Source organism: Rhyacophila brunnea, unplaced genomic scaffold (genome assembly GCF_057557595.1).
Source record: "Rhyacophila brunnea isolate RB1 unplaced genomic scaffold, BYU_Rbru_1.0 scaffold_22, whole genome shotgun sequence".
In the NCBI taxonomy this organism is placed as follows: Eukaryota; Metazoa; Arthropoda; class Insecta; order Trichoptera; family Rhyacophilidae; genus Rhyacophila; species Rhyacophila brunnea.
In genome coordinates, this window is record NW_028232882.1 from 18,281,114 (window position 1) to 18,294,354 (window position 13,241).

Sequence of the window (13,241 nt, forward strand, 5' to 3'; positions counted from 1 at the left end):
AATTGTGTAGAAATAAAAGTGCAAACAATTATCAAAATAATAACATTTATTATATAATAATATATATATCTGGAGTACGTTTGAATTGTACATATTAATAATAAACTATACACTAGAACTCGAAAACATGTGTTGTCATACGAGGACGGAAGTTTTTTAATGGTAACTCACTCTAGGGTAGATAAAATAAAAATATAGATCATGGATCGCAAGAACAATACAGATATTATGATGACTTATAAAAAAGCTAAGAAGATGTCATTTTTAAATTTAATTACATAGGTATATAATTATTTTTTATAATAGAAGAGACAGCTTTAGTTGAATTTATTTATACATAATTGACAAACAATAGAAATCCATCAAAGAAAGACAACATTGTATTGTAATATAAAAAGTATTTCTATTTTAAATGTTCAATTTAAAGTTATATGTCTATAACATTGTTGAATTATATTTCAAAAAAAATCTCTTGAAATGCAATGTTATGCATTAAAATAGGTTATTAAAATAAAATGCTACCTGAAAGCAACAGTGAGATAAAGAGAAATAAGTTGATTCTGAGATAAGTATGGAAATCAATTGCTGAAAGTTATACTTACATAATGAATCATTGCTGAGATTTTTTTAAAATTTAATACCTTGTTTAAAGGAAAAAATATCATTGTTGAATTAATTAAAATAATTGTCCTGTAACTTCAAAGAAACAGTGAGATAACTAAGATACCCCACTGTTAATAATGAAAAAATCCTATTCATCTATTAAAAACTGCAGAAAAAATAAAATACACATACATTAAAGATCACTTATCTTGAAACTAGTATTTTTGACTTATGCCACTGTTGCTTTCAGCAACAATGTTTAAAAAAGTTTGTTATAAATGCCACCTGTGAGTAAAATATTTAACTTAAATAAGGAAAATCAAACAGGCAAAAATATTGATCGATGTGCCTTTGAACTACTGGCGATTAAATACCGAGATGAAAATTTGAAGCTAATTATCTGTTATGCGGAAAACCTCGCTTGATCTTAAATAATACATCATCATATTGCCCAACTATGTCATACTATGATGTTCTTCCATACAGTATGTATATTTAAAAAAATATACAATATTTTAAAACTCACATTACTTTTGTACTATGGAACTGATTTACATTGTTAATTGTTATTAAAACTCATTTAACCGTCATGTTGCAATATCATTGCCATCTATTAATTTGTATTTATTTTATATTAATTTTAAGTGTAGGTAACAAAAAAATAACACATTATAAAGAGTCATTCCAAAAACCTTAGTAATTCATGGCTCAGTTTTGTTATTCGGAATGTATTTTTGAATGAAAAATTAATTATATCATGTAGCAAAAAAATAATATATTGAGATATTAACCAAAGAACCTTCCTTGAGGATTTTTTTCACTACATAATAATATGATCTGAGGTTGTTTTAAAAAATAAATTGATTGGAAGAATCTATGCAAAAGGTAACTGACCTAGTGCTCAGAGTGGGTTCTGTGAATAGCTGACAACCGATGATCACTGAAGAAGAAACAGATTGTATGCTTTTATCTTGGTAATATTCTTTGTAGAAAATATGTAATTTAGAAAAGCCTCAGAAACATACATATTAGAAAAATAATTACAAAAAATCATGTTAGATTCGAACACACGTCTTAATCTTTCCATGTTTTTATCTTGCTAAAATTAATTGTAGTTTGAATTGATTCCCAAAGGATATAATAAATTCTGATTGAACTTATTCCATTGGCTTCCGTGTAAATATAAATATAAAGATAATTCATCTAACCCACAAATCCTTGAAAATCCAAGTATTTATTTTCTCTTTGTTTTCTTATTCTCCTGTAAAACTGGATTGATGGGTCACCATTTGCATAAACAGTAGTTTAAGTAATTAGCTATTACCTCCCAGGAGACCGCATCTACGATGAACATGACCACAGGCATTCATCAGTGATGTTATAAGATATTTTTAGAATAGTTTCGATCCTAAAGAATGCTTTCAATTTTATTTAAAACCCCCAAATGTGGTCACCTCCGAGTATTTAGCTCAGAGTAATTTTGTTTTGTTGAACCAGGCAAACTGTATTTACAGGACTACAACTGAATCATACAAAAATTACTAAGATCAGTTTGGAATTAACTTCTTTAATTAAGAATTAATTAATTACATAGCACCATAATTAACAATATATTAAGGGTAAGCGCGCATGAACGATTAATTAAACATCTGATCAATAAACGGGTAGTTATGACCGGCTGATTTTAAAATTTGTATACTGTCATAGATTTTCGACCGATCGCTACTGACCGAGTACGTCATTATTTAGCACCTAATGATTCAATAATCTGAGTGACGTCATACGGGTCATACACGTAACATAATACAACCAAAATCATACTATGCTGTAGTGTTCATGTGTTTTTCGCTGAGTACAATCAACCGATTAATTATTAATCATTCACGTGCGCTTAGCCTAACATTTTAAACATTATAAAATAGTCTATTGTAAATAATAATAAAATCATGTTATGGTCGTTAAGAGTGTCACAAATATTTAAAATCTACAATAAATAGTTATTAAACATTACAGAGCTTTCAATAGAGTTGAGTTTTAATACAAAATACCTTACTATTCTTCATTTTTATACAATGTACATATATATTAATATATGAAGACATATATTTTGCGGATAACAAAAGCAAGGCAGTAGTAAATGGTTATTAATGTATTTTAACAAATATAAAGCCGACGATATTAGTATAACAACGTGTGGTTTATTATCACAAAGTGTGAATTACTAACTCAAGTTTGAGTCTCAGACGAAAAGTTTTATTAGCGAGATGTACAGAATGCCGACACTGGAAAGAAAAAAAATGCCCAATTATTTTAAAACATCATAATATTACAACAATATTTTTTATATACATATTATTGTCTCTGTCGTGTCTACACAGGGAACACAGAATTAATGGGAACTGAAATATCCAACGGTTGTGGAGTAACAGGCAACCGATCTCGAATGCGGAAGAATATGGGATAAACTTAAACACGTGTCAAGAGTACGCTTGTCTTTCGATCTGACAACTACTCTCAGTTTACGCACTGACACTCATTCAATATTGCTGTATTCGAAGGTTGCAACACACACTTATTGGACGTCTATAATGAGTGGTTCATTTTCATAGGACAATGTAGTGTATTAGGGTATAGCCCATGGCCCCCACAAAGGGGGAGCTGTCAGGGCTCTAGCCTGGAGGCCCGGGCTCAGGAAGGGCCCGGCGTGGCGAATCAACCAGATAAGTGATTTAAACACACATCACAAATTCTCTCGAATAGTAAAAAAAAGTCGCCTGCATTTATCTTCAATAATATTATTATTTAAAATTATGTGGTTGTATGACACAATTCTTAATTGTGTATCGATACTCGACAATTCCATAATTTATATAGATGAATTCAAATATACAAAAAACACTAAATATACACATTAATTTTATCGCGTGCACCATTTGTAAAACGCTACTGTAGAGCGTCACATTGCCTTTATCTTTAGCGATAGGTAGGGGCCCCTTCAAAGATCCTAGCCTGGGGGCCCGTTTCAGGATTTGGGGGCCATGGAATTCTATTTATTAATCTGTTCTGTGTGTCTACATCTTAGACATAACTGCCATATAAATAACGAAGCTAAATGACAAAAAACAATATCGTGAACGAAGCAAAACCGGCTTGCCACGGTTTATAACTCCTGCTAGCGGTGGTGAGGCGTGGAGGTTAGCTGTTAAGATTCGATATAAATAGTGCACACTAAACTTTTTCACTATACAATACATATTACAGATGGTGTTGGTTAGTTTTTTTTAAATTCATTAAACCCTGCCTAACCAAACCATAATTATTGATAAAAAATATTCTTCCATCTATAAAATATCTAAAATGATGTATGGTTTAATGGCATAATTTTAGATATTTTATAGATAAATTAATGTTTTTTGACTATTATCTACTATGGCTTGGATTAGGCAGGGTTTAATTGAATTTTAAAAACTATAAACACAATCTACACATTGCAGTCTTAGTTCAATGTAAACAAATACGTTTGACTGACAAAGTTTAGTGTGCACTATTTATGTCGGATCTTAACAGCCTACCTCCACCCTTTGCCACTGGTAAGTATAATATGTAACAAATAGTGTATATAAGTACGTTCTGAACAGCATCCCTGGATAAGTCACCACACGTCACTAGTTCCCCACATGTTCTCCCACTATGTTTTCTGTATTAGTTTATGATAAAATTGTTCTGCCGATGTGGGTAATAAATATAGTCAAAACAATATCACCAACTAAAAAATTATGGAATTAACAAAACTTTTTTTCATAACCATTGTAAAGTTGTCCTACAATGGTGGTCTTGTTGTTAAGCCACCTGTCTCCGAGTTTGTGACTGGTAAAAAAATGCTGTTATATAAATAAAAGTATGTTTCATCCAGTTTAAGGACCCAATGGGTTAAGTGAATGGCCAACAGCCATTTCTCATAAAAAAAATTGTTAATATAACCTCCACTCTGCAGTTGTGTACATGCTCCGTCTAAGAGCGGAAATGATTATTTACTTTTTACTTTTAGCATGTGATAGCTTGTGGTGATATGAACTTATGGTGATAAAATCTAGGAAGGTCCAGTATTCACTTGTTCATGGTAGTTTATTTTAAACCCTTTGGTATCATCATTGTTCCTGCAGCTAATCTTCTATTCATTAGAAATTAATGGAGGTATTTTCTATTATTTATAATATATTGTGACAAAAACATCTAGTTCAACAGAATATGATCAATAATCAGAAAAAAGCTGGTCATCTGTGAATTGACGCTATTAGCTTCAATATCGGTAACCTCCATTTTTACATCTTAAGATATTTTTATTGATTCTGATTCCATAAGGACTTTTCCATTGTATGTCTATTTGCAGCGGTCAATGACTTCAGACCTTGTCAGCATTATTTCGACAGTGTAAAAATTAGCAAGTTATTTAAACTATCGCACAATCGTCGCATCTACCGTCAGCATATTCTACACGCGTGACATTCTTTGATGGGGTCGAAACGTTCGAAGTGTAATAATGTTAACCCCAGCAGATTTCCCAATTGTAAACTTCATCAGCAATGACTCACGATTTACCGAATATTCATGTACATAAATAGGGGGTCATAGTTAATGAGTAAGTCAGTCTAAATTTTAGTTTCAATATTAATCTTAGTCCGATCAGTAATCTTCATCTCAGTCGCTCCGCACAGCATTCTTTTTCACCGAGCCTCGGACCTCGGAACAGTATTATAACTTTGTACTGCCATTTTACCGTTGTACTTATTTACTCATCAGCAATAAACTCACTCCTCTATTCATCGGAGCATCCTCTAATCTCGACATTCATCACTACACCATCTCTCCAAATATTCATTAAATAGAACTAAATTAAAGGCTGATTGCAAAGTTGTTTATATTCATCAGCCGCCATTTTTTATATTTTACGACTGACTTCTAAAAACTAATAGTTTTTATTAATTTTAATCATGATAAAGAAATTGTATTACGCTACGTAATATGTATGTGAAAAGAAAATATTCTATTTGGAGTGCTAAATATGCTAGATGGTTTTTTACGATATCTCAAAATGGCAGAATATGTAGGTTACCGACTTTGAAACCAACAACCTCAATTAATCTTATCGATCGACTGTAGAAAGGAATAATGACGTACCTAATCGACACAAATCAAATTTTATAGGATGCACAAAAACGTTTTTGTTATGGTTTTCGGTCAAAGTCAAAATACAAAATAGTCATACCCGTAAAGTGCATGATAATTAATAATTTGGGTTTATATCCCTAATCTGAATTTAATTATTGAGTTAAATTAAAGAAAAACCAACAAAAATGATGGTTTAGTCGTTTTTCCCGCTTCACTTCCTTCTTTTATTAAAAATTGCCAGCTAAATTTAAGATAATAAATCTGCATTTTCAGCTTAGATCCTTTCGACACAACGTGTATTTAGTTGTGTACAATATAATTATTCCATAAAAACTATTTTGAAAAAACTGAGGGGTACGTCCTTTTACCTTTCTACAGTCGATATAAGATATGTAGGATAAGCGGCGCAACAAAATGCATTGGGAAATTAAAACAGATGTTAAATTTGTTTACATGAAAGCTTGCATAGATAAATGAAAAAAAAGCAAAATAAATTATCATAAGCAGAGAATGAAGAATAGAAAGGTTGTTATTCACTGAAATATCTTTGCGAGTGTTCATCTAAAAACTTCTAATTAAAGAAAGAAAAAAAAAACAAACAAAAAAAGTTTTATAAAATTACTTTATTAGTATTAAAATTAAGTGATTAATTAGTAACTTTTGTTATTAGGAATGTTAATACAAAAAAAAATTAACTTTACTATAATTACTAATTATTCAATATGATTAAAAGCTTAAAGTTATTGCATGTTATGTAACAATTATTAGTTTTGGCCATTAATTATTGTTCTTTGGCTGTAAAAAGAAATTAAGATTTGTAATAGTTTGTTTTTAAAATATAAACAATTAGTTACTTTACTTACACTTCTTCATGTGTCCTACACCTGTTAAATATGAATACAAAAAAATGTACAGCCCATTTCAAATAGCCCGTAACCACTATTATTTAGAATAAAATATGTTTTTAAGCCTAAAAATGATTCTTCGTAAGTAAAGTAATTTACAGTAATAACTAATAATAGTAGAAAAATAGAATTAATATATGAATAATTACAAGATAAAAAGAACTTTTTAAATACAACGTTTTTAAATTTTCTGTTGAATTATTATGCTCAATATGCTCAAACTTGTACTTGAAATGAAGTAAATAAAAAACAAACAAATATAGAAAACTGAAATGTCATTTTGACATTTCATTTTGATTTCCATAGTAACGCACGTATATATTAATAATTTAGTTGCTAGGACCACCCCCTTAGCAACCAATAATAGTCTTTTACTTTTTACGGATTTTTCTGAAATAACTTTCCATACAAAACAGAATTAACTGAGAATGAATTCAATTCTGGTTAAAGATGGCTAAAAGTATTAAAAGAATGCATTGGCATCGTGTTCTGATATATTCTAAAAGTTTCAAATGTCTAGCTAGTCGAGAAGTTAGTTAAAAATCGATTGCAAGATTTGTACTGGACAAACAACCACCGGACAAACAAGAATACGAGCTAATAAAAACGTTGTAAAATAAGAACATAATTAATTAATTAATTATAACCATAAAGATACAATGAGTTCTAATGCAATACAAAAAATAAATTCAAAGATTACTTTTATGTATCTATTAATTCTGAATAGGTATGAGATTTCTGACATACAAAAGATTCAAAATTTTTCGAATATAATTTATTAATAATTGTACTAGGAAGGATAAATTAGAAAGATATTGATTTGTTGTATACAAGAATATACAAGGCAATAAGCAGTCTTTGAATCGGTTATGTAATGTATTTATTTAGGACTCGTTATAAGCCTACAGTTGTTACTTATAAGCTAGGCAAATTAAATTAGGAACAAAAAGCAGTAGGAACCTATAATTATTATTGACAAAAAAAAAATACTATCAACACAAGCCTACAAAACATTACAATGAAAGCAGTAATTTTGTATGTACAGTTGGTTAATAAATTGCAAGCTGGCCAGTATTGCCGACACCAAAATATAGAGGCATTTACCCGAGGCTCCATCCGTAGGAGGCAGTTCTCCTCGTGGTGTACGCAGAACTTTTCGCGCTAGCACTCGCCGAATTCTGTCCGTAGTTTTTAGCGTAGTATCCGTTCTGCTGGGTCTGTTGCCCTTGGGTGTTGGCCGGAGGCTGGTTGTTCAGCGACGGGTAGATGCCCGGTCGCTGGTTGTTGTACCCGGCGTTGGGGTCGTTGTAGCCGTAGGTATTTGTACCGTACGGGTTGGGATTGTTATTCTTGTTTTCGATAAGTCCCGGACGCGTCAGCCCCGACAGGCCGGCGTTTTTGGTGAAGTTTGAGAGGATGCCTGTTAGAATGGAAGAGATGGGGTTTGACCCGCCGTTGCTGCCTGCGGCTCCACTGCCGCCAGTATTACTGCCGGTGTTTCCAAATAAACCTCCGAGACCGTTATTGCCGAAGAGACTTCCCAGGGAATCGGAAAATCCACCGCCTCCTGCTCCTCCATTAGTATTTCCAAAGAGTCCTCCTCCGTTGGTACCCGATCCGTGGGTTCCGTATCCTCCACTTGACCCGCCATATCCTCCGTTTGAACCCCCGCTTGATCCTCCATATCCTCCATTTGACCCACCATATCCCCCACTTGATCCTCCATATCCGCCATTCGAGCCACCATATCCTCCACTTGAACCTCCGTATCCGCCGCTTGATCCGCCTCTAGGGGGAGGAGGCGGGGCATAGTTTGGTATGTCGTCATATCCACCAGCCGGCTGAGCGGGTCTAATTGGTGCAATCGGTTTAGGGGTGGTCGGTTTTGCTACCGGATTATTTTGCAATTCTGAAACGATACAAGAAGATTAAAATAAAATTGGTCATCTGCAAAGAGATGGGAACTGGGAACATGTAATTAACAGAGCAATGAGGTAGCGCTGGCTAATACTGTTGACTAACAAATAATGACATTAATATCGTAGGTAATGATATACTATTCGGATAATTTAATAGTAAACCTAAAATGACACATTAAGATCTAGATTTTAGATTTTCAGTTGGTATATTTTCAACCATTCTAATTTAGTTTGAATAGATACACAATGTGCTATAAAGAATTTAAAATATTTCAGAATGTTAATATTAAATTCAATTTAACACCCATGATCGAGTAATGACAGTGCCCGTCTCTGAAGCCATGGGTCAGCATTCGAATATCGCGTCTGACCAAATTCGAAAGCTCAATGTGTGTTTTATCCATTAAAAAGACCTAATGGGTCGGGAAACAGGCTAACAACCATTCCTTTGAAAAAGTCTGCTAATATAACCTTCATTCAGTGAAGGGAACATCCAGTTTTTAGATAATATTTTTGAAAAAAAATTGATTGGATGTATCTACTTATGGATCAAGCGACATATTCAAAATAAAATTATTTTTAGCAAAATATTTAACTTTTAAAACTTGATAAAAAATTAAGAGTTCTGAATTAGGCATATTAAAGTTAAAGCTAAATAATAAATTATCCCATTGGTTGATAATCGATTCGTCCAATGATCTAAAATATAAAGTCAAGAATTATTAATACCTGTAGCAGACTTCTTCTTGCATGTTGGGTATGAGCCACACTCTGATGTCCTTCCATAGGAACACGGTTCTTCCGCCATTACGCATGATTCACTGTTGAGACATCCAATATCTTTGCATGATCGGCCATACTCTGGAAAGATAGAGTGAAGATGATATTAAGACGTAGTTAAATTAAATGGTAATAGGTATATATTGTATTATGAAAGATAAGGTAGAAACTATGATTTGTAATTCTGGAATCCTGTTCATTCTCTTAATCCTGGAATTGCAAAATTGGATTCCCTCATTCCAGGATTAGTTATTAGGTATATGATTTCTGTCAACTATAGAAATATAACTTACTTATTAAATATAATAAATTCAAGAACAAAAGAAATTGTCTCCTAATAATTTTGCAAGACACGTCATGTTCGAATAAAAAACTTATTTTGTTATGAGACATTTTTGAAGTTACACATTATTTTAAATTTTTAACACCTTTCCTCGGATTGGCAGGGTGACTAATACATCTTCAAATGAATGGAAAAAGACTAAGACGTTTCATATAAGTAGCACAAAGACTAGAAAATTACTCGGCCATACGAGAAGAAAAAAATACATAATTCGCAAAGATACTATTCAAGGGAAAACCAATGGCACGATTAGATTTAGTGGCTTTATAACCTTCATCATTGGTAAGAATGCAGCTTCGTCCAATTATTCCAGAGGCAGACGACAAAGTGCACATTGCCCTTAATGGTGACTAACCTCTGATCCGATCCCCAGGGGGATGACACAACAAGAAGAATTTTACTTTTAATCATAATATTAGGTGTTGAGATTTTCGAAAAAAAAAAAAATCTTTGGATTGTAATAATTAATATTATATTAAAATTAGGTACTTACTTGAAAAAGCGCTGACAGACAGCACGCCCAACAAGCACAAAGAAATTGACGACCACATTTTGGAAATCTGAAATAGAAATTAAAAAAATATTAGAAAAGGAATTAAAATAATAGTATATACACATCAAGGGTTGTATTCTTATTTATTATGCATAAGAATTTTGATTAATCACAATTATAATAAAATCCACCACCATATCGTTAGGACGCCAAGCTGTCTGCATGACCTAGTCAGATAGCTGGCTCTGCTAGGTTTGAATGATGACAATATTTATTAAATATTTTTTCTACTGTACATACCTACTTTATTATGTTAGAAGTCTATAAATACTATAGTACATATTATATTGGAAAACGCGTTTTTTAAATATGCTTGTGTTATATTAAATTAATACTCTCTATTGTTATTGTGTGTATACCTGTTAAAATATTATTGACGACTAAAAAGAGAAGGTACTGATCAAATCGGTAATTCGAAGTGAAATGATGTACATATTATAAATCAACGCAAACGGTATCTCAAATTCAGTGTCCAAACGTCCGATACGGTATATCATTTCGCTTTTATCCGCCGATCCTGATACATGACGTCATAATATAACATTATAGGTATACGCGCAATTATTAACAAAAGGAAGCATGCATCGACAATAGATAGAAGTGACAACGCATTTTCGCGCCATTCCGACCACAGACAATATTATTTATGGTCGATTCGGAAAGCATAAATTAAATAATAACAATAGTGTTCCTAACTGTTGAAAAGTAATAATAATAATGAATTCGATTCGCGAGTGTAGAAAGTTCGCCGATTAATCTACAACAAAATTAAATATGAGAATATGCCCATCTATTATATACACAAGGCTGCTATCGGCGGCTCTCGGGGATAGTTTATCATATGTTTGTATTTGGGTACCTATTATTATTGTTACAATAAGTTAACAGTCTAAACTGTCTATCTCGTTCTAAAAGTTAACACAGCCAAGAGAGGTGCTGTTAAAACATAGCACATTTTGACAGTTCAGACGGTTAACTTATTGTAACAATTAACCGCCTCAATACATACATGCGACTACCCTCGATAGCCGCCGATAGCAGCATTGTATATAGAACAGATGCGATGGGATGGAATAATTATTTATTATGCAAATTGTGAGTTTGAAGAATAAACTGACAGGCAAACAAAGGAATCGGGTCGTGAAAGAAAACAAAATGGAAGAATGCTATTATAATATGTTGACAGATGGTTACAGTGCAGTACTAGCATATCGCCAAATCCAATAATGTTGACAGGTGGCACAACCACCTGGTATTTTTTCTATTGTTTTATATTAAAAGACCAATATATTATAAAAAAATTAAAATATGAAGGTATAATTAATTCTGCTAAAAATATTATTATCATGCAATCTATTTTGAGCCGAGTTTCAGCAATACATATTATTATATTATTAGAATTAGACCACGTCCGATCCTAATAAGATCATTTCTATAATCTAAGATCATAATATTATTATTATGGGCTCACTCCACAGAGTGAAGATTTTGTTCAGCAATAATTGAGCGTAGTTATGCAGAAAGCAGACAGTCCACACAAACCACAAAATGAGATATAAGCACTTTTATGTTACATGAGATTATTTAATTCTATACAATTTAAATGGACTATTTTTTGTTTTTGAATGATACATAGAATATATACCTATGATTTTATAGTACTTTCGAGGATTTAAAATGAATTATTTAAGAAATATTGGTATTTAAATGGCTGGCTGCTTTCTACAAAATATGAAAATTCAATGATCTTCATTCTGCAGAAAGCAGCCATGTCTGGTTTTGTTTGAAGAAACTCCATGAATTGGAATAACAAAATATCTCATTGAAAAATAGTGTCGTATCTATTAAATAAATTTGAAAACCAACGCGAGAATACAATTATCGTAATAGTCTCAGCGATGTGGAACTATATTATTATCAATATAATAATACATAAATATAGAGAAAAAATAATATCAGCACAAGGACAGGACAATCTGTAATTTGAGGGAAGGTGTAATACAATCACCTATCCTCAGAATATTAATCATAGCAGATCTACCCATAGTTTTAAATTTGTCTCTATGATTGCTTTAGTCACGCTGTCAGTTGTAATTAAAGTAATTAGACTAAAGCATTACCGTGAAACTATTTCACATTTAATTAGAACAAAAAGCATAATCATGGCATACTAATACATATAATAAATAGCTATATTGTGGGTTTAATTTAGGAGAGGCCATGGGGTATATTAACTTATGTATTATAGCTATGACATGCTATGGGATAGTCATGTCTTTTTTATCAACACCACACCAGAAAATATCTTTAAATCGCGTGTGAAAGTAATATAAATCTCGAAAACTGGTTCGAGATGGTAGGTAGGTATTGTGAGGATGTAATTGGATTAAAAATCCGTAACACTTTTAATGTATTTATACGAACGGTCAAAGAGGGTTTGTATTCCGCAGCGAACGGAAAACACTGACAAACAGTGGTTATGTCATATTTGGGAGAAAATTTGTACTGTTTTATCGTACAGCGCGCAATTTGTACGACGTGCACTGTCCAAACTAAATATTATAATTTAATGTGCAGGCGTGTATCAAACACAAATGCGTATGTCACATTGTACAACACCTCTAGGTGGCAGGCAGGCCATGCGTTGTTAAGGGACGGCAAATTAAGGAATGGAAATTTAGAAAAATGGATGGGCACCCAACAATTTTGCAGACAATTTGACAGACTGGTGAGAGAGAGAGAGAACTCGAGACAGAAATGTCTGAATGACGATTCTGATTGTGTGCAGTCGGTCATGGATATGCATCTACTACAAGTAGTAGTATAATGTCAACCAAAAGTTTAAAAAAATGTTTAATTATACCTACTTCAATCAATCAGTTAATAGGTTAATACGAACTGTACAAGTAGAGCTTATAGATATTAAGAAGCATACTAGTATACACATGGTGTATACATACCAGTGATGC

At 32.3% G+C, this 13,241-nt stretch overlaps 1 protein-coding gene across 1 annotated transcript in view; it reads right to left on the reverse strand.

Annotated features, from left to right (window-relative positions):
- Nucleotides 1-829: 829 nt before the first annotated feature.
- Mnr (Membrane-bound Notch regulator) overlaps nt 830-13,241 on the reverse strand; it is a 54,320-nt gene continuing 41,908 nt past the window's right edge. The window contains exons 2-5 of the mRNA XM_085950069.1: nt 10,213-10,279; nt 9,326-9,457; nt 7,782-8,586; nt 830-2,885 (exon numbers count right to left, since the gene is read on the reverse strand). Of these exons, the coding sequence (XP_085806195.1) occupies nt 2,843-2,885; nt 7,782-8,586; nt 9,326-9,457; nt 10,213-10,270 (1,038 nt within the window). The 5' untranslated portion in view covers nt 10,271-10,279 and the 3' untranslated portion in view covers nt 830-2,842. The remainder of the gene's footprint in view (nt 2,886-7,781; nt 8,587-9,325; nt 9,458-10,212; nt 10,280-13,241) is intronic.